We start from the raw sequence: 21,016 nt of genomic DNA, 5'->3' as shown, positions 1-21,016 counted from the left end.
CCCCGGACGTGCCCCAGGCCCCGCCCCCAGGCTCTGCCCACACACCCCACACACACCGGCAGCGCCAGCCAATGGCTGGGGTCCTATAAACTCTACCGTCCGCGCGCTCGAGGCAAGAAGCTAGAGGTAGCCCCGGCTAGCGCGGAGATCGTGGGCCGAGGGTCTTGGGAACGAGCTCGCCAGGGAGCAGGAGGCCAAACGACCGGAATCACAGTCGGAGTCTCGGAACCGGAGCAGAAGCCTGAACCGGAGAGCGCCGCCCGTCCGCCCGTCACCGCCCGCGCACCCAGCGCTGCCAGAGCCTCCGGCGCAGCGCGGCCATGGAGCCTAGCAGCAAGGTGAGTCGCGCGCTCGCGGCGCGGGCCCTCCCCGCCCGGAACAAAGGCGCAGACCCCTCCGACCCTCCGTCTGCCCGAACCTCCCCCGCCGCCCCTCCGCGCTGTGCGCCCGAGGAGGGCGGCGCGCCTCTCTGAGCCTTCCTCGGCGCTGGCCTGCAGCGCCGCGCTCTGCCGGGGCAGGGGACGCGGGTGCGGATGGGTTCGGGATGTGGCGGGCGCGAGGGCGCCGCGTGCGTAGTTGGCGCCCGCATTGAGTATCTGGCTTCCTTCCGGGGGCGCCGCGCCGTCCACGCGGCCCGGCGGGGCCAAGGCACCCAGGGCCCTGGCGCGGCACGTCGCTCACGATCTCCCCGGCGGAGGCCCCGCGCCGACTCCTCCCGAGGCGGGGGAGGGGGCTCGAGCGCGGCGCCCATTGGCTGAGCGAGCCGAGCCCCCGGCCCGGCCCCGGCCCCGGCGCGCGGAGGCGGCGGGACCCGCCCCCACTCGGCAAGCTCCGAGCCGGTGCTCCCCTTTCCCGGGGGGCTACACTCCGCGCGGCCTGCTGCTTGGCGCTAGACACGGCCTCGCGCGGTCCCGGAGCCAGTCCTCCGAGGTTCCGAGGCGGAGGGCACTTTTCTCAGGCCGGGGCTTCAACTCCAGGATGCCCGGCTCCAGGGCGGAGAAGGAAAGCCGGCCTCCGAGGCCCTTCTTTCCGCGTAGTGCAGGCCCCAAAGCTTTGCCAAGTACCGGGGAAAGGAGCTCCAAGGTGGCACGTTTCCCTGCTCGGGCGGGGCTGGCGAGGGCCGGGTCGAGACAGCACCCGGGAGAGTGCGAGCCCCTGGGGACCGGCCCGGGAAGGGGTCCCTAGCCGCCACGGAGAGAGAGGAGCGCACGCCAGGAGTCCGGCGGGCACTCCGTACTCTGAAAAGATGTGGTCTCTTCCTCGGGGGGCGAACAACTGCCTAGATAAGATCTCTTTTTTCGTCTGTAAAGAGGCTTGTCCTGCAGGGGATCTTTGTGACTTTCCCAGAACGGTTCCTTTTCAACAAATATTTGTTGATCTCCTCCTGTGTGCAGAGCATTGTTTCTTCCCTCCCTTCCCCCTTGTATAGGGTATTTTCAAGTGACTTTTTAATTTGAAAAGCTCCCTCTTGAATTTTCCCAGCTTCTTGGCAGGGGGAGGCACGAGGGTGTCTCCCCCCCCCCCACACACCCCCCCACACCCCTTTTTTAAAAAAGTCTGGAAGGCGGGGAGAGGACTGAACTCTACACTGCCCTTCCTATGGGCTGTGGAGGTGTAAGCGGGACCCAGCGGGTCTTGCCTGGGCAGAGTGGCGCCTGACTGACGCTGGGCTGTCCTCTCAAGGGGTACAGACGATCTCCTTCATACCTGTTGAATCCAGACAGCTTGTTTCACCCCACCCTGGCCCTTGGGCTTGAGTTGAGACCCTGAGTCGGGAACCCCACATTCATGGGTGAGCCATTATGCTCGGATATGAATATAACAAAATAAAAATACAACAAGAAGTGAGTTTTAGCTGGTGGTGAGGGCTTGAGACCTTCAAGTCCAGATACTTGCTGTTTTATCTCAGGGCTCTGATAGGCCACTTAACCCCTCTGGGCCTCAGTTTGTCTTCTGTAAAAGAGAATGGCTTTTTTTTTTTTTTTTTTTTATAACTTCCTCAACAGTAAGAACTGTCCTGTTCAGCAGGACCTGGGTGTTTATTTGTGGAGTGGATAAATGAACATTCTAAGCAGAGACAGAAAAGTGCAGGAGAAAATCAATAGCCACTTACAGTTTACTAGGCTCTTGGCTAAAATACCATGGTGTCACTGACCCTCCATATAGCCCTGCTGGTTCACAGGTCTGGAGTTCAGAGAAGGGAGGTAATTTTCCTGAAGTCACACAGTTAGTAAATGGCGGGGCTGGATCTAAACCTAGGCTGGTCAGAAAGGGCTTTCAGTCTCCACTGCTCCCTTTCACCACAGCCTTTCTTGAATTTTGGGCTGAAGGGAGTTTGCCTAAACTCTCAAAGGCTGCCTTGTATGAGCTGGTTCTCAATGCTGTAGCTGGTAGGTGTTTTTCATGCAATACACTCCAAACTTGACTGTCTGCCCATCAGTAAATAATTTTGGAGCACCTCCTCGGTGGTTTATTTAAAAATTCGTGTATATAGCCCTGTTACAATAGTAGACTATATGACTACATAAAATAGAAATTTAAAAAGACGCAGGTGACAATTATGGTAAAAAACCACACTTTTTTCCCCCTCCTAAACCCCGTATAGGTCATTTGTGTACATTCTGGAATAAAACTTTTTTTCTTTGGAGACTGCTGATTTGGTCAGCAAGCACAGCCCTTTTTTGTGCAGGATGTTAAGACTGAGGCCTAGAAGGGTTATGGCCCTTACCCAAGGTCTTTTAAACCAGGCGTGTCTGACTCTGAAGTTTTTGGTGTTTTTTTGTTTTTTAATTTTTTAATTTTTTTTAAATTTTTAAATAGCCTCTTCACCCACCGTGGGGCTCAGACTCACAAACCCAAGGTCAAGAGTTCAGGCTCCACCGACTGAGCTAGCCAGGCGCCCCTGAAGTTCTTTCTGCTGTGTTTCCTTCATCTCCTAGGCACTGAGAATAGATTCAACTGACTTCCCTGTGTTCTGTCATGTCCTCTGTGCATGGGGCTGAATTTAACTGAATGGGGGCACAGGTTGAATGCCTCCCCTCCCAGCCAAGGGTTCACTCATGCTCCCCTTTGGGCAGCAGGTGAGCCCTCCCCTGGGACATTTCATGCAGCCCTTTGTGAAGAATTCCTGGCTAGTTCCCTGTGGTGCCCTGGGTCTCTGCGGGATCTCTGCTATCTTGCCTTCCAGATGAAGGAGAAATCAGACATCTGCAGGGCTCCTCAGCTCCTCAGTGGTATGAAGAGCTTAGACTTCAGAAGTCCCGTGGATGTGGTTTTGAATTCCAGTTTAGCTCAGTTCCCTCATCTGCAGAGTGATGTAATGTTTTATTAGAGTGTCTGTAAGAATTCAGAAAAAAATGTGTCTGTCCCCATAGATGCTCCATAAATGTTCCTTGCTTCTTTGGACTCCTATGATGCATTAGACTTACCCTGGTCCCAGGTGACCTGTACCTGGGTGGTGGCCTCTGTCCAGAAGCCTGGCGTTCTGACAATGTGAGCTTTTGGGGAGCCCCAGAATCCCCAGGCCACGAGTGTTGGTTGGTTGGGTAAATCATTAAAGATCCCACTGACCAATTCTTCTGCAGCAGGGTTTGTTGGGAAGCCAGGTTGCAGAGGTAGCACCTGGCTAGGAGTGCCGGGCCTAGACATGGGTCAGCTAATGTGGCTGCATTGTCTCGTCTGTCTCATCTGTGAGGGAGATATGAGCCACAGTTGACATCACCGTCCAATGAAAAGTGACTTTCCCAAGGTCACACACTGAGCCTCCTACTGCAAAACATGCTGCCAGCCTTTCTAGGAAGACATGAGAGGATAAAGGAAAGTTGGAACAGGAAGGGACTTTCAGGTGCATGACCCAGCCCTCTGTTTGACAGATGGGGAAAATGAGGCCTGAGAAGGAAAAACTTGTCCAAGATAAGGGTGTCACAAAAAACTTGTGATGTTCCACAGTATTAAAAAAAAAAGATGCTTTTTCCACACCTTTGTGTTCTGTGCCAACCCTCCATTCACCCGAGATGAACAAGAATTCTCACACTCCAGGACTTGCCAAGCTCCTTCTGGGTGCAGTAGGAGTTTCAAAGGTGGATTAGATAGGGGCACCTGGGTGGCTCAGTCAGTTAAGCGTCTGACTCTTGATTTTGGCTCAGGTCATGATCTCATGGTTTGTGAGTTTAAGCCCCTCATCGGGCTCTGTGCTGACAGTGGGGAGCCTGCTTGGGATTCTCTGTCTCCCTCTCTCTGCCCTTCCCCCATGCTCATGCATTCTCTCTCTCTCTCTCTCTCTCTCTCTCTCTCTCTCTCTCTCAAAATAAATTTAAAAACATTAAAAAAAATTTTTTTAAGGACAGTTTTTTGGGTGCCTGGGTGGCTCAGTCATTTAATCATCCAACTTTGACTCAGGTAATGATCTCATGGTTTGCATCGAGCTCTCTGCTGTCAGCAGGGAACTTGCTTTGGATCCTCTGTCCCCTTCTCTCTCTACCCCTCCCCAGCTTGTTCTCTCTAACCGTGCGCTAAGTAAATAAACTTAGAGAAAAAAAGTCTTTTTTTTTAATGCTTATTTTTTTATTTATGTAAAACCGACTGAGCCAGTAGGCACTCCCCCCCCAATTTTTTTTAAACAAACAAATAAATAAATAAGAGTTGGATTAGACATAACTTGACAGCTGAAACCCTTCTGTGAATGGAAATAAAATATGTCCTCACAAAAACACGACCTTGGGGAAGTGACTTTTCTCAGAGCCTTGATTTCCTTCCCTGGAGATGGAGCCTGCTACCCCGTGGCAGGTATGGTGAAACTGGCCAAGTACCCCACCTCAAGGGGGAGGCTGTTGAGGTGGGAAGACCTTTTGTTGGGTCATTTTGGGTGCACGGACAGTATAAACATATCCATGATGATCCTTGTCCCATGCTGAGCCATTTGGGGACCCAACTCTACTTGCCCCAGAGCTGGGTCAGTCCCAAATCCTCCGTAATCAGCTTGTGACTTCTGGGAGCTCAGCTTTACCCAGTGCCTCCTGGTCACGAGGTGTAGGGCCTAGAGCTCTTCTCTGGCTCCGAGGGTACAGGCATTCAGTTCCCCCTCCCCCAGGGCTGGCAGAGCTGGGGAGGCCTGGAACAAAGGGAGAAGTGTGCAGCATTGGCTTGGGACCTGCAGCCTCACCCTTCCCCCGCCTCACTCCTGGGCACGCAGGTGACAAAGCCACTCAGTTGGGTAACTGGCATCCCGGGGATGGTGGAGACTGAGAAGGCTCCTGGTTGGCCTCGTGGGCTCCCAGAGGCTGTGACCAGGCCGGCAGGCCCAAGCCTGGCCACCAAAACAAACCTCTGATTGTTACCTCCCTCCGTGGGAGGGGTGGAGTGGAGCCCAAGGCTCTGCCATCCGGCCACCAAGCCAGGGAGGCAGTAGCTAATGCATAAATGTTGGGGTTTTATAGTAACTGAGCAGGGCTCCCAGGCCTTGAACTCAGGGCAGAATGAGGGCAGAGCTCACCCTCTCTAAGACCTCGGCACCAATACCTTGCTGGCTTTCGCCTCCCTGGGGTGGGGGGAGGGCTTCAGCATCCTGAAAGGGGAGAGACCTCTTGCCACACCCAGCTTATGGAACCTTTGGCTACTGAGGCCTCAGCTGGACAGGACATCTGCCCAAATTTCCTAGCCCAGTGCTGGCCCACCACTGTCATTTGGGAGTCGGGCTGGGGGCAGAGGAAGGCATCCATCAGAAACAGCTCTACCATTTAACCTCAAGCAAGCTACACACCTCCTGTTGGAGCTTGTTTTCTCAAGTGCAGTGGGGGTAATATCCACCTCTCTGGGTCAGGTTGAGGATTTTAAAAAATTACAGAACTGGTGGAGTCAGTCATACAAAGCAAAAGAGTGAATGTTGTCTCCCAGTTGTAATGGTTTGGTGTTTACCCTCACAGACCTCTTTCTGGGCATGTGTATATATGTGCCTATAAATGTGACTTTTATGTGATTGAATCACACTCTCTACATAGTTCTGAGCAGCCCATCCTGTTCACCCACCACCCCTCAGAGGTAAATATTAACAGGTGTATTTGCTCTGCCCCTACAAGCCAAGTGCCATTGTACAAGTTCATTTTCTTCTCCTTCCTTACACAAAATGTGTATCCTACACATTATTTTTCACCTTGCTTTTTCCGTTAACAGTCTGCCCTGACACTCCCTTCATCAACAGCTGCATAATATTCCATTACAGGCATATCCCACTGTGATTAAGCCATAGCACTCCCGTCACTTTCTTTCTTCATACCACTCACCGCCTGATGTATTTTAGGTATTTATTTTCTGCCTGCCCGCCCCCAACTAAAATATCAAGTTCCGTGCAGGCAAGGGTTTGGTGTAGTTTATTGCCGAATCCCCATCAACTAGAATAGTGTTGGGAACGTGCATACAGGTATGATCTTCCCTTAGTAATGTATTATTAGGAAACCTTTCTTGTGGAGAAAAAGAGGTCTGAAGGGAAGAGGCTTTTTCAAGGTCATGCGAGTGCGGTGGGGGGGGGGGGGGGGACTTGAACTTGTCTGCTGCCAGGGACCTCTGCATATTCCCGTGGTTTTACCAAATTAATTTCATCAAGGTCGAATTGGTGCCCGTCTCACTGCTGAATGGGTACCTGTCAGGGGTGTCGGTTTCTGCAGATGTCCAGGGCCTGACCAAGGCCCATGCACACAACCCTGCTTGTTTGCTTTTAACATCCCATTTTAGGACAAACACCTTTTTGGTTTTTTAGAGAGAATGATTCGGTTTTACCTGGAAGCCTTTGAAAATCCTGTGCAGTTCATGTGTTAGGTTTGCACATAGCCATTCAGAGGACATAGGGCTTCAGGCAGAGATTGATGAACTTTTTCTGCTCTGTGGGCCATATGGTCCCTGTGTGCCATTGTAGTGCAAAAGCAGCTATAGACAATATATAAATCAATGAGTGTGACTGTGTTCCAATAATATGTTCTTAGTGGTCACTGAAATTTGAATTTGGTATCATTTTCCTGTACCACAAAATATTAGTCTTTTTTTTCCCAGCCACTTAAAAATGTAAACTTCGTTCTTAGCTGGCAAGCTAGATTTAGCCAACAGACCATAGTTTGCCAACCTTGGCTTAGAGCAAAATCTACCCAAGTGGCCAAAGGTTTCTGAGCTCTGGCCTGGGCTGTCCTGGCTCAGACTGGCCAAGGCCCAAAAGTTTGTAGAATAGAATTTGACCTACATAGAAAGCACCAGGTAGAAACCTTGTTTCCTTCAGGGAGAGTACCCGGAAGCAAGGTGTAGGGGAGGACATGAGCAGGAAGGGCATAGGATTTGGCATCAGAGACCTCCTGCTGGAAGCTTCACAGAAGCCGAGGACCTTCTGATTATCCACTTTTTCCTCTCAGAGCCTCCCGTTTTCTCATCTGTGAAGTCAGAGTAATCTCTCCCCCAGCGTGTGTTCACGGTGATTTAAATCAGTACCCGTGAGCCCCTGGCATGGCGCCTAGGGCCTCACTGGTGCTGCCGGTACTGATAAATGCAGCAGCTCCCTCCTCTCCCCTCTGCTTTAAAGATTGATGAGTACCTTCTGTCCCCAGGGCCACCGTGGGGTGCATTGAAGGAAATGGCAAGAGGAGTAAATGCCTGAGGTCACCTGAAGGTTAGGCTTTGGAGGGGGTAACCCATCACTCTTCTTTGTGAAAAGACTTGGCAGGATGGAAGAGGTCAGAGAGTAAACTGCCAGTCAAGGAATCCAAAGAACTCAAGTCCCAGCCCTGGCTTTTGTTTTCTGACTATCCTGGGCCTCTGCCCTCTGACCTTAGGCTCCCCATCTGTCGCATAAGAGTGTTACAGGAATTCTGCAATTTCTTGGGCTTCTTTTTTTTTTTTTTTTAATTGTTTTTTTTTAACGTTTATTTATTTTTGAGACAGAGAGAGACAGAGCATGAACAGGGGAGGGGCAGAGAGAGAGGGAGACACAGAATCTGAAACAGGCTCCAGGCTCCGAGCTGTCAGCACAGAGCCCGACGCGGGGCTCGAACTCACGGACCGTGAGATCATGACCTGAGCCGAAGTCGGACACTTAACCGACCAAGCCACCCAGGTGCCCCTCTTGGGCTTCTTTTTTAATGCCCAGAATTAAAAACAAACAGAACCATACACAAAATAAATAAAAAAGGAGCTGTTACAGATTCCATAATCCCCTCCCTCACCAACCCCTCCTGCCCTCCTTAGAACTGGGGACCAAGCCGTTACAAGCTCCCCATGTCCTAGGCTTCAGTGCACCTCCGAAAACCATGGGGAAGCTGTGGGAGGAGGCCAGGATGAGAACAATGTCTGGATCGTGCCAGCACTGTGACCCTCCTCCTGCAGAGAAGGCCCTGCCTCTGAATGGCAGTAGCCACATGCCCTCCCTCTGCCAATATTGACCAAGGGCCAAGCCCAAGGCTGGAGCACTGTGCTGAGGAAGGGCACACAGGCATGGGTCAAAAGGCCACAATGCTTAGCAAGTGATGTGACATGGCCGGTGCCATTTGGCATCCCGGCATGTAGGAGGAGAGGTCCTGAGGCTGACACCCTGGGAGGGGGAGAACCCTCAGTGGGCCCTGGGACCCTCACACTGGGATAGGGCTGGTCGGGGTGAGGGGGTGAGGACCTCCTCTGTGCTAGACTCTGAGCCTGGGCATTTGCTGACCTGAGAGGTCTATGGCGCTCCTAGGAGAGTCAGGATTTGTACTCTGCCTAATTTCAGAGATCTTTCCTCTCTGGTCCCGGGAGTTGTGAGTTACTGTTAGCCTGTTTCTCTGCCTCTCAGAGCTGATGTTCCAGTACTCATCAGAGGTTCGATAATGGCCGGGTTAAAATCTGTTAGGATGAGTACTGTTCTGGCGAAGTGGATACACGTAGAGCCTGTTTTGCCTGAGAGCTAAATTCCAAAGTGGTCTGTTTTACAAATGTTCTGTGCCATGCCCGACCCTGGGCACTCTGGCTGCAGAGCTGGGTAAGACCCAGGTCCCATTTTTAGGGAGTTCCCAGACTGGTGGGTGAACAGCAAATGGGTATTCCCAACTGCTAGAAGCCACAGCTAGAGACTGCAGAGGACATAAGGGCAAAAACCCTGGAAGAGTGTGGGATGTTCTAGAAGGTAGCCTCAGCCCCAGGGCGGTGATGGGCTGCTGGGGGTCACAGATCCCAAATATGTTGCTCCTCCACTCCTAAAGAAGGCCTCACAAGAAAGCCACAGCTGTGGGCTTTGTTCCCCTTCTCTTAAGTTTTCACCAAGCAGTTCATCAGCTTGGTACATAAATAAATATCTGTGGAATCACATGGAATGAATGATTCCATCACGGCATTTCAGTTGCAGCCACAGAGCTGGTGGGGACAGATGGTGCCCTGGTGACCCAATTGAGGGTGGCTTCCCATTCTTCCCTGATTCAGCAAGCAAATGCTTGTCAGGTGAACCCTGCCAGGCTCCATGATGGCCACTGATACAGAACTTGACAGCAACTCCTGAGGGAAAGAACTCCGACCCCCATTTCCTATGTGAGGAAACCGAGGCCCAGAGGCCTCCACATAACCCAAGTGAAGGGAAGCAGTTCTTGGACTTTCAGCCCAGGTCTCCTGGTTCTCAGTACAGCCGTGATCAAGCTGGATGTGGTGGGGGCAGCCTACCCAGGAGCGGGTGATGCTCCTCCCCCTGTGTCTCGCACCCAGCTGCACCCAGCTACACGGAGCGCTCCCTGTTTAATCCGGTGGAATCAGGCCCCTCTTCTTTCCCCTGCACACACTGTTCTGTCTACCTGGAATGCAGTCTTGCCGCTGCTTCCCCACTTGGCAGACTGTCTGCATGTCCTTCACGGCCCAACTCCAATGTCACCTCCTGGGAACCTATCTTTCGATTGTCCCCAGGCAAAATTAGAAGTCTCTCCCTCCAGGGCTCCCACAATGCCTTCCCCCACCCCCCTGTTGAAACTCAGACCACTCTGGCCTCTGCACTTGCTGGGGTACCTCTTCCTTGATGTCAGGACAGGGGCCTCTTTCATCCAGGGCCTGGAGCATGGGCCACTGAGCATTAGTCCTAGTGCAGCAGCCTGCCTGGGTGGCTGTGGATATAACCCAGGGCGTGGGTAGGCTGGTTTTCTAAAGTAGAGTTTGACCTTGACCTGCCCATGCAATTCCAGCCCAGGGGTTTGTCTTTGGCTCCCAGTAGCCCCTACTGCCAGAGGCCACAGCTGCCCAACAGGGCCCTAAGAGCAACAACTTCAGAGGCCCAGACACCCCTGGAACATCAGAGCCAGACTGAAAACGGGGTCTGTAATACGAGGACTTAGCTCTCACGGAGCCCCTGCTGTAGCGTCATTCATTCCTGTGCTACCAGCATGGCTCTTACAGATCCACGTTATCATCTGTATTATTTTTCACTTATATTTTTATCTAAATGCTTTGTTCTAAGTAATATGAAACCACGGGGCTTATACAAAAAATTCTTCTGAGTAGGTGACACATTCACATGGTTCAAAATTCAAAAACACACAAAAGGGGGTAAAATGAAAAGTCTCTCTTCCACCCAGCCTCTGCCATGAGGAAAGCTCCAGCATAGGAGGGATGTCCAGAGTTGGGCCAGGAAGGGGCCAGGTGGGCCAGTGGGAACGTGGTCTCAGCACTCATCTGATGAAGAATGGACACAGCCTGTGCACTCGTGCTAGCCAAAGCCTCTTTCTCTTTCTCCGCATCTGATGTGAGAACCTTGGCTTTTGCGATTGTTGGCCTGAAAGCTTCTAGGGAATGAAAAGACCATACTAGAAACCTGTCTGATTAACCATAAGCCCAGTGCTCTCTGTGAGGATTCTTGAAGTCAGGGCTGCTTCGGGATTCTGTGGGGAAACTGAGGCCGAAGGCCATGGCCAAGCAGCTCTCCCCTCCACATGTGTGGCTCAGTGCTTCCCAACCTTCCCCCTAGCGCCCAGCCCCCAGCCCTGTGTGGTGCCCACAGTGAATGCCAGTTGCTTTGGTGCCCCTCCCCCAGTTCCATTCTTTCACAACCAATTAAGGGCCTGCCTCACGTCACATTTTGGCTTCTTTATTTTATTTTATTTTATTTTATTTTATTTTATTTATCTTACTTTATTTTATCTTATTTTATTTTTATTTTTTGATAGAGAGCACACAGGTGCACAGGGAAGGGGCAGAGAGAGGGGGAGAGAATGAATCTCAAGCAGGCTCCATGCTCAGCACGGAGCCTGACATGGGGCTCAATCCTACACGACCCTGAGATCGTGACCTAAGCCAAAGTCAACAGTCAGATGCTCAACCAACTGAGCCACCCAGGTGTCCCTTGGCTGTTTCATTTTATAAACCAGAAAAGAAGAGTCCTCTCCCTTTCTCCAGCAAGGGCATCTTGCTCACCTAGGGCTGTCCTGCCGGCCTCTTCCCTGCCTGTGGCCTTCATGCCCCAGGCTGCCATGGGACAAAAACCCACCACCCTTTTTCTCTCCCAGACCTTTGCCTGTTGAAACACCTTGGCCACGGGCACCTGGGTGGTTCAGTCAGTTAAATGTTTGACTCTTGATTTGGGTTCAGGTCATGACCTCAGGGTCATGGGATCAAGCCCAGTGTCCGGCTCCATCCACACTGAGTGTGAAGCCTGCTCAGGATTCTCTCTCTCTCTCTCTCTCTCTCTCTCTCTCTCTCTCTCTCTCTCTCCCTCCCCCCCCCCCCACTCCTCTCTCACACACTCTCTGTCTCTCTCTAAATAAATAAATATGAAAGAAAGAAAAGAAAGAAAGAGAGAAAGAAAGAAAGAAAGAAAGAAAGAAAGAAAGAAAGAAAGAAAGACAGACCTTGGTCCAATACTCTTACTTGCCTGGTGTCCTGTACTTTTCCAAAGCACATTCCTTGCTGTTGTCATCTATGTCCAAATAACCCTGGGAAGCTCATGGTCTGCAGATGGTTGCCACGAAAGGCACAAGATAGGGAGTCAGGAGCCCTGAGCTCCAGTCTGGCTCTTTGCAGTCTCCTGAGTAATTTGGGACTTACTCTGCCTCTCAGGATTCAGTTTCCTGCCCCGTCAATGGAGGGAGGAGAGGAGAGGAAAGGGCAAGACCCCACCTCCAATGCTGACCGGCATGACTGTTCCCGTCTTGCACAGAAACAAACGAGGGTCCAAGAAGGAGTGAGGATGGGCGACAGCCTGCTGGAATTCACAGAACAAGTAGCAGAGGGGGCTAGAATCAGAAGCCAGCACTCTCTGGTCCAAATCTAGGGTGCTTCCCCCTACCTATGCAGCTCCTCCCACATAATTTGGCCCCCATTGTTTAGGAGAGTTGATTCCTGGGCTTCCCAAACAGTCTAGAGCCACCTGGACCCAGGGCATGGCTCCACCAGAGGAATGAGACTCCGGAGTGCCAAGACCTGGCTGCAAAGAAAGAAGACCCTAATTCCCCTCTCTCCCCAGGAATGAGTCTGGCCGGCCCAGTGTCTAGAAGTCAGCGGAGCTGGTTCAGGCATCTGAGATCAGGAAGTGGCCGAGTTTCCTGGGAGAAGGGCTGGTGTGGTGCCAGGAGTCAGGCCAGATATCCGAACGAGGGAACCAGCCCATGTCCTGCCCTGTAGTAACCTGGGCCCAGACATGCCTGTCACAGTATGGTTTTTTTTCTCTGCAGAAGCTGACCGGCCGCCTCATGCTGGCCGTGGGAGGGGCAGTGCTCGGCTCCCTGCAGTTCGGCTACAACACTGGAGTCATCAATGCCCCCCAGAAGGTGAGTGCCGTGCCTTTCTTGGATTATCAACACCAGCTTGCTCTGCTGCACACTGCACACCCCACATCCCACATGCTCACCCTGCCTGTTGGGTGTCAGTCGTTCACATCAATTCACCATCTGCTCCCACCAGCCAATTATTCTGGCCCCGAAAAGGTCAAAAACCCTTGGCTTTGGCCTTGGAATCTCAGGGCTGCAGAATCACGGGGTCTTTATAAGTCATTTTGACCAACCTCGCACCCACACGGACATTTCTAATAATCAAAACAATGCTTGGTGTGATGATGCTCCATTTACATAACACTCTGGGATTACATAGGGCTTTGTGGTGCTTACCTCACTTGCTGCTCACAGTGCTCTATAAGGCAGGCAGGCAACAATCGGCTAGCGCTCCCCTCCTGCAGGTGGGAAGAGTGGCCAGAGAAAGGAAACCTGCCCAGTATCCCCCCAACTAGGCAGGGATGGAGCTGGTCTCCAACCCTAGTCTGCCATGGAGCCCTCCAGACCAGGTGCTCCTACCACCCTCCCTCGTAAAGCATCCTGTTCCACGTGGAAACAGCCTCCTTCCCCTGGAGGCCCAGCGCCAGTCACATCAAAAATGGTGTCTTATCCTAGGGAACCAGAGGGATTAGGGGTCTGCTGGCAAGAAGGCTTGCTTCCTTCTCGCAGCACATCCCAGATCCGTCCTCACTTGTTCCTTCAATGTCAGGACTGGGAGGGTCCCCCGTGATCACCCCCAGCTCAGCCCACCTGCTTCAGGAAGGAGAGAAGATGAAAGGGGTCAAGGGGCAGGACAGGATACTGTAAGGAGTCCCTTCTCTATACCAGCCCTTTCGCATATGTTTATGAGGTTGGGTGGTGAGTCCCCATTTCATAGACCCAAAGACTGAGGCCCTGGACAGATGAAATGACCAACAGGCTCAAGGTCACATAGCTAGTGAATGGTGGCTCCAGAAGCCAGACTCGGTTTCCACCACCACAGGCTATCTTCTTGATCAGTTGCTACGTCAGTTGGAAAATCTGTACCTTCCTGGGGAGGACGAAATGAGAGTGGACAGTCCTGTCGGGACCACATTCATTGTGCAGAAGGGGAGGCTAGAGAGTGAGTGTGGCTGGGTCCCGAGGCCCAGTGGCCTGTCTGGGGGACCTGGGAGTGTTGGGAGTCAGAGCTGTCCTCCTCCAAATAGGCAGAGGGTGGCTGTGAGGGGCCACGCCTGATGCCCGGGAGCAGGTCACCAGGAAGGCCTGGCCTGCTGAGTCATGCTCAGCTGCAGCGGAGGTGACGGGACTTTTCCAAACTCGTCTGAAATGGCTCCCGTGCTTGGAACAGCACCAAGCCCTGCTTTAGCTAAGTGCTCTGAGAAACTCTTGCCAAGGTGCGTGCCTCGACACTGACTCCCTTTGGGAATCTACAGATGGAAATCCTGCAGTCTTAGAGGGAGGTTGAGTTCTGCACTTGTGGTGTCCTGGACGCTCCTGACACTCCCGATTCTGATGTAATTGATCTGGGATGCTGTTTGGGCATGGAATGTTTAGTGCTCCCCTGCTGATCCTAATGTGTGCCCAAAGTCCAGAGCTCCTGGATTAAGTGATGTCTCGACCTATCACCTAGTGAATTAATTAGAGAACGAGGACTCTAAGATCAGGATAGAAGAAGTGTTTTCCAGAAACAGAACAGGGATTGGTACGCAGAGGAGAGAGGCTCGTGTGTCTGTAGGGTGAGTGGGAGGAGAAAGAAGGCTGGGGAGGCCAACAGGTAAGCCCAGGCCTGACTACAAAGGGCGTCGTGGGTAGATTTCATCTACAAAATCTCAGCCACTGGCATGGCAGGGCACCATCAGGACGGGCACGTAGGCACCAAAGAGTCGGCCAAGCTAGGAGTAGGGACTTCAGAGTGAGGACAATAGGGACTCATTGAAGAGGACAGATATGATCAGATTTGCATTTTAGGGAAAGGATTCGGGCATCTGGGCGGTGGGAGGGATCTGAGAATGGGAAATGAGAGACCAGGAAATAGCAAGAAAGCTGCTTTGGAATAGGGATAGGAAAACAAACACCATGCAGGAAGAATGGGCAGGGTTTGGTCATCAGTTCAGTGTGAGGATAAGAGTGGGGTTTAAAAAGGGCTTCTAGGGGCGCCTGGGTGGCTCAGTTGGTTGACCGGCCAACTTCAGCTCAGGTCATGATCTCGCGGTCCGTGAGTTCGAGCCCCGCGTCGGGCTCTGTGCTGACAGCTCAGAGCCTGGAGCCTGTTGCAGATTCTGTGTCTCCCTCTCTCTGACCCTCCCCCGTTCATGCTCTGTCCCTCTCTGTCTCAAAAATAAATAAAACGTTTAAAAAAAAAAAAAAGGGCTTCTAGGGGCACCCGGGTGGCTCTCAGTTAAGTGCCTGACTCTTGATTGTAGCTCAGGTCATGATCTCACAGTTCGTGAGATCAAGCCCCACATCAGGCTCCACACTGATGGTGCAAAGCCTGCTTGGGATTCTCTCCCTCTGTCTCTGCCCCTCTCCCCCTTCCATGCTCTCTCAATAAAAAAACAGTTAAAAAAAAATGGCTTCTAGGTTTCTGGCTTGGGCAATATGGGATCTGGAGGAGCAGGTATGGGAGGAATAATTGATAGGTGCCTGTGGGACATGTCAGAACTGAGGTGACACATTTGGAGATGTACAGGAAGCACTTGGACATGGGGGTCTGTTTCTCGGGCGTGTGGTCAGCTGGAGAAAACCTGAGGGCTGGTCACTGGTATCCAAATAGCAGGAGAGGAAGATGTGCTGGAGAGACTGGAATGAAAAAGAGAAGGAAGAGTCAAGTAGGAGGTGATGGATGAGGTGAAGAAGGAGTGCTGTCAGGTGCCCCAGAGGTTAACCTGGACAAGTCAGCCCCATATTGCTGAATGCCAAAGACTGGATGGTGACCCTGTGGTGACCAAAGTTTGACTGGGTGAAGCCATGTGGGTAGAAACCTCCCTCCAGCAGGTTGAGGAGGGAGGAGGGCATGGGAAAGATTAGAGATGGCTCTTCCAAGAGACTTAGTGGAGAAAGAAGAAAAGGGGGTGGTGGTTGCAGGGGTCATCTGGCTGGGATGCTTTTTCCCATGCGAAGACTTCATTTTTAAATGCGCTGTAAGGAATCACCAGAGGGGGTGGGGGTGAGCTGGGGAGAGGTCTCAGGACTCAGGGGCTGCTGGAGCAGAGGCACCAGGGTGGCACTGGGCGGGGAGGGCCCGAGATTCTTCTGAGGCTGTAGATGCGGACAAACCCACAGTGAAGTTCTCAGGTTCTCGGTGCCTCCCGCCTAATCAGAGACAGACGGGAGGGGAGAACAGCTGAGAAGGATGGGAGGGGCAGCTGGCCGGGGCGTCTAGCAGGCCTGGTGGGCGGCACAGAGGGCATTTCTGGGAGCATTTGTGAACACCTGTCCAGAGATCACTTCAGGAGCCAGGCAGCGAGGCCCAGAGTGGCCACAGTTGATTGTGCACACACTGAAATGGAGTGGTGTTTCCAGGGTGTGCGCTCGGGCTCCCCATGTTGCAGACACTTCTCGAAAGCCTGGTCATAGTCCTTCCAGGCAGGGGCGGGTTCAATGTGATAAACTTAAGCTGCGAAGAGGGGATAGGATGACACAAGGGTAAGGGTGACGAGCACAGTGACTCAGCCCTGCCTCAGCCCTGCTGACACTTTCGCTTCACAAGGTCTACAGGCTCTATCCCAGACAGTGGGAGGTGGGGCAGGGGTGGAGCTGTGCCAAGGTCTGCGCACTCGGGGAGACCCCTGGGAAGATCCAGAACATAGTTAATGGAGAGCTTCTGGGTGCCACTGGAGAAAGAGGAAGGCAGGCTTATGCAGAGGGGGCGGGGGCAGCCTTTCAAGGGGCAGGTGGCCCAGGCACTGGGGACATGCGGTGGCAGAAGTGTTGCACCCACACACCGACAGCCCCTGTCTGTTTAGGACTGTTAGGAAGCTGCCCTGGGCTGGCCGGGTCGGCCTGCTTTCCTGAGGAGCCTGCACCTCACTAATGGTGAGGATGCCAGAAGCTGGGGCTCCTCCATAAAAAAGGCCCCAAAGGGCTTCCTCCTGGAAGTGGTTAATTAATCATAACATTATCTTAAATGTTTACAGAGCACCTCCCCATAAATCTTCTCCTCATGGCCACCCCACAAGGTGGGTGGGGCTGGGTTATCTTGCCTTCTTATAAAGGAGGAAACTAGGCTGATGAGGTCACCTGGAAAGTGAGAGGCTGAGCTACGGCTGGCCTCCAGGCTTCACCAGGGAGTGATGACCACATCCCTGTGACGCCCCTGCCAGGCCTCCTGCCTTCTGGGGAGGAAGGAGGAGAGAAGCCCAGCCACAGAGACAGCAAATAAATGAACAAGGCATCCTGACCACCATACTGGGTGGAGAGAACGGCCTCTCCCTTCCCCAAATGGCCGAGTTGCCAATAGAGATGACTAAAGGCCATTTAGAAACCATGAGTTCCTGGCCAAGGGACAGTGTCAGGCATGTCTCAGAATGAAGCATCCTCAGAAGCCAGAGTTAGGGCTGGAAGGGGCCTGATGGTCCACTGGTTTAGCATGCCTTATTTGACAAAGGAGGAACTTGGCCTGGAAGGCAGGCGAAGTCTGCCTGAGATGACCCGGCTTGTGAGCGAAAGTACTAGAGGCCCACCTCTCAGCCCAGACTTCTGCCCACTGGGGCTGCACTGGGCTCCAGTCTCTGGGTAGCCTCTCCTTATCTCTGTCAAGATCCAGAGAGTTCTGGGGCGCCTGGGTGGCGCAGTCGGTTAAGCGTCCGACTTCAGCCAGGTCACGATCTCGCGGTCCGTGAGTTCGAGCCCCGCGTCGGGCTCTGGGCTGATGGCTCAGAGCCTGGAGCCTGTTTCCGATTCTGTGTCTCCCTCTCTCTCTGCCCCTCCCCCGTTCATGCTCTGTCTCTCTCTGTCCCAAAAATAAACGTTGAAAAAAAAATTAAAAAAAAAAAAAGATCCAGAGAGTTCTGTGTTCCCTCTGGCCTTCACTCATCTCCACTAATACAGACCCTTACAGCTTACTGTGTAAGTGCACAGAAATCAGAATTCGATTGTTTCTTATAATCACCTCGTTAGGTACACACTATAATCCCTGTTTTATAAGAAACTGGGACACAAAGATGTTAAGCGACTAACTAAACCAAGGACACACAGCCAGGAAGTGGCAGAGCTGGGATTGGAATCCAGGGAGTCTGGCTCCAGTCTGCATCCTTGACCACCGTAGAAGGAATGGCAACTATACTACAGTCAGATGGGCACTGAAACACCCTTTCACACACCTATAACTGCTACCCAGCTGCCCCCTCTTACTCTGACTTCCAGGCCAAATCAAGCTCAGTCACGTACAGACATCTCAACGGTTTCCCACATGTGGTTGCACAATTTTCTTACACCATTACAGCCCTGTCATAGCTACATCATCGCTTAAGCCCCTCGAATTCATGGCTTGTTTATCAATTAATGACAACTCTTTCTACCCCTAGCCCTGTGCTGGGACCTAGTGACACAGATGAATCAGATGTCTACCGTGTTGAAATGTAGTCTAGAGGGAGCACATGTTTCCCTGTAGTTAGCTCTTGGGGCAACAACGGACAGAAGCATGGATGGAAGCGTGGGCAGACTCCGGGAGTGGAGAAGGGAGAGGGAGAAGGTACCTGGCCCACAGAGCAGGGTTCTTCTCAACATTCACCTTTGGGGCCAGATAGTTCTTTGGTGCTGTGGGAGGCTGTCCCATGCATTGTAGGATGTTTAGCAGCATCCTTGCCAGCACAACAACCAAAAATGTCCCGACATAGCCAGATGTCCTCTGCAAAGCCACACTGCCCATGTTTGAGAGCCACTGCAGTGAGAAGGAGGGGTACTTTCAGGAAGGCTCTCCAGAGGAGTGTTTGTGTATTCTCTGAAACTCACCAGGGAGAAGGCAGAGGAGCAGCACAAGCGAAATTGCAGCAATGTGGGGTGCCTGGGTGGTATGGGGGAGTCACTGTGTGGGGGTGGGAGGGGGCAGTGGGGAGCCAAGAAGGGCTGGGAGCAGGGCTCCTGCAGGGACATGAAGATCTCTCTGCCAGCAGGGGAGACTCTGGAGATCAGGGACCAGTGAGGAGGCCAGGGTGAAGGCCTGGCCTGGGTTTAGAGAGAAACCATGCCAGGGCTGTTCTGGAGAAGCAGCATGGGTGGTAGGAACCTCTCCTGTGGGCTTGGGGCCCAGCTTCCAGTTCCGTCTGGCTGCCTGGGCCTCTTCCCCAGGCTCCAAGGAGGGGCCCCAGGGGACCCAGCAGGTGGAGCTATCTGTCTAACACCACCTGTAGCATCTGCTCTGAACTCTCAGCTGACCCTGGGGTGTGGCTGAAAGTTGCTATGGAGACATAAACTCTGGGCTGAGGGAGGGTAGCTGTGGGGGAGGGGATAGCAGGGAATAGGAAATCGTGGTCAAGGCCGGGCTGAGGGACTGAACTGGACAAGCTGGCCCTTTCCTCTTTCTAACTGGAGCTCAGAGCTTAGGTGGCTCTTTAACCCTTTCGCCCCCCAGTAACATCTGGGAGAGAGAAGAGAAGCTGAGGTGGGAGCTCTAACTCTCCCTCACAAGATGATCTAGAAGACCCTGGGTTGGAGGAGTCTACACAGAAGGATGTTGAGACCGGCCGGGGGTTCTGAAGCATACCCCTTCTCTTGGCAGTAATCTAGAATTCTAGATCAAGGGTTGGCAGGGAGGCCAGGTCCAGCTAGCAGCTGATTTTGTATGGCTCCTGTGCTAAGAATGGTTTTTACGTTTTTAAAGGGGGCAGAAAATTACGTTACATTGAGACGGGGGAAGAAAAATAAGCAACTGTGGCCATATGTGGTCAGCAGACCCTAATATTTTCTGTCAAGCCTTTTACATAAAATGTTTAGCAATCTTTGCCCTAAACTTTGACTTGTATGCTCCCTGCTGACAGGGAACTCACTACCTGTAAGGTAGACAGTCTCCTCCTCTGAAGCCTAGAAAGCTTTTCTTCCCCGAGGTGAAGCCTGTGCCCTGGGGCTCTGCAGACCTGCTGGGTTTCTCTATGAGTGGGGCAGCCAGGCAGGGTCTGAAGAAAGACTCCTTGAGGCAGGGCCCTAGATCCTTCAGGTCTTTCTTGCACTATAAATTCCTTAGGATAATGCTATATCTTTGGGCACTTTAAAAATGGAAAACTCTGTCCTTAATGCTCCTCTGAAGATGGCAGCTTCTCTCCTTGAAAGAACAACAGTGACTTAAGTAACCGCTTATTCTGTATGCTGGGCAGCAGACTGTGCCTCATGCCCAGGCCCTCACTACAGACACTGCCCAGACACAGAGGAAGTCAGAACTTCCTCTGCAGACAGGCAGACGTGTGGTCCTTCTCCCACAGTTGCCCGGGTGGGGAGAGGGAGGAGGGGGGATTCCCAAGGAGTCAGATGTGATGTAAGCCTCCCGCCACTGCCACCCTCTCGAGAACTGCTGGGATGAGGAATAGCTTTTACTGGGAACCATCCAGTCTAAGGGATCTCAGCAGCCCAGAGGAGGTCTGCTTCACCACGCTGGCTCCTACAGTGTCACTAAGCAGGCATCTGCCCTCTAGGGTCAATGTGGGGTGATTGGACAGAGATCCTTCATAGCCCTCAACTCCTGAGAGTCTGATGCCATGGTGGTCCCCCCTCAAGCTGACTAGGAGCACCCCCCACTTCTGCCCAGCATGCATGCACTCACACAGACCCTTGGTGGGTAGAGAAGTTGGGAATAGGTTGGGAAGGGAGCAGAGATACAGACAGATCTGGCTAAACCTGATGCATTTGCTGTGCAGGGCTCCATGGAGAGTAATTAATCATGGGAGGCAGAATCATTTGGGTGAATGGGAGGAGTCAGGAGGAGAATCCGGGTGAGACCTAGGGCAGGTGCTGTACAGGCAGAGAATAGGATAGATGAAGAGGGCGAACTGACCGGGACCTAGTGACTGATTGGATGTGGGGCGGTGGCAGGATCAAGGGTCTTCCAGCCTCGTGAAAAGCATGTGAGGTGGGAGGGAGCACGGGAGTGGGAGCTTTCAGAAGCACCAGCCAGGCCTCAAACATGAGCCAGGGTTGTGGAGGCTGCCGGTGACTGTGTAGTGGAGACTGGGTCTGTGGGATCCTTCGGAGGAAGAAGGCTCTTCTTTGCTTAGGGGCACTCAGCCAGTGCTAGGGTGGATGTTGAGGGCAGGGACTGGGTGGATGGTGACCCCAGAACTTGTCCCCACGTAGGGTTCTTC

The 21,016-nt window shown here is 52.7% G+C and overlaps 1 protein-coding gene across 1 annotated transcript in view; it reads left to right on the top strand.

The window, feature by feature from the left end:
• Nucleotides 1-15: 15 nt before the first annotated feature.
• The window catches only part of SLC2A1 (solute carrier family 2 member 1), a 29,291-nt gene continuing 8,290 nt past the window's right edge, over nucleotides 16-21,016 (top strand). Inside the window, exons 1-2 of the mRNA XM_043574634.1 lie at nucleotides 16-338; nucleotides 12,648-12,743. Of these exons, the coding sequence (XP_043430569.1) occupies nucleotides 321-338; nucleotides 12,648-12,743 (114 nt within the window). The 5' untranslated portion in view covers nucleotides 16-320. The remainder of the gene's footprint in view (nucleotides 339-12,647; nucleotides 12,744-21,016) is intronic.

Source organism: Prionailurus bengalensis, chromosome C1 (genome assembly GCF_016509475.1).
Source record: "Prionailurus bengalensis isolate Pbe53 chromosome C1, Fcat_Pben_1.1_paternal_pri, whole genome shotgun sequence".
In the NCBI taxonomy this organism is placed as follows: Eukaryota; Metazoa; Chordata; class Mammalia; order Carnivora; family Felidae; genus Prionailurus; species Prionailurus bengalensis.
Note: the sequence above shows the minus strand (reverse complement) of the source record. Positions and strands in the feature narration are given on the sequence as shown.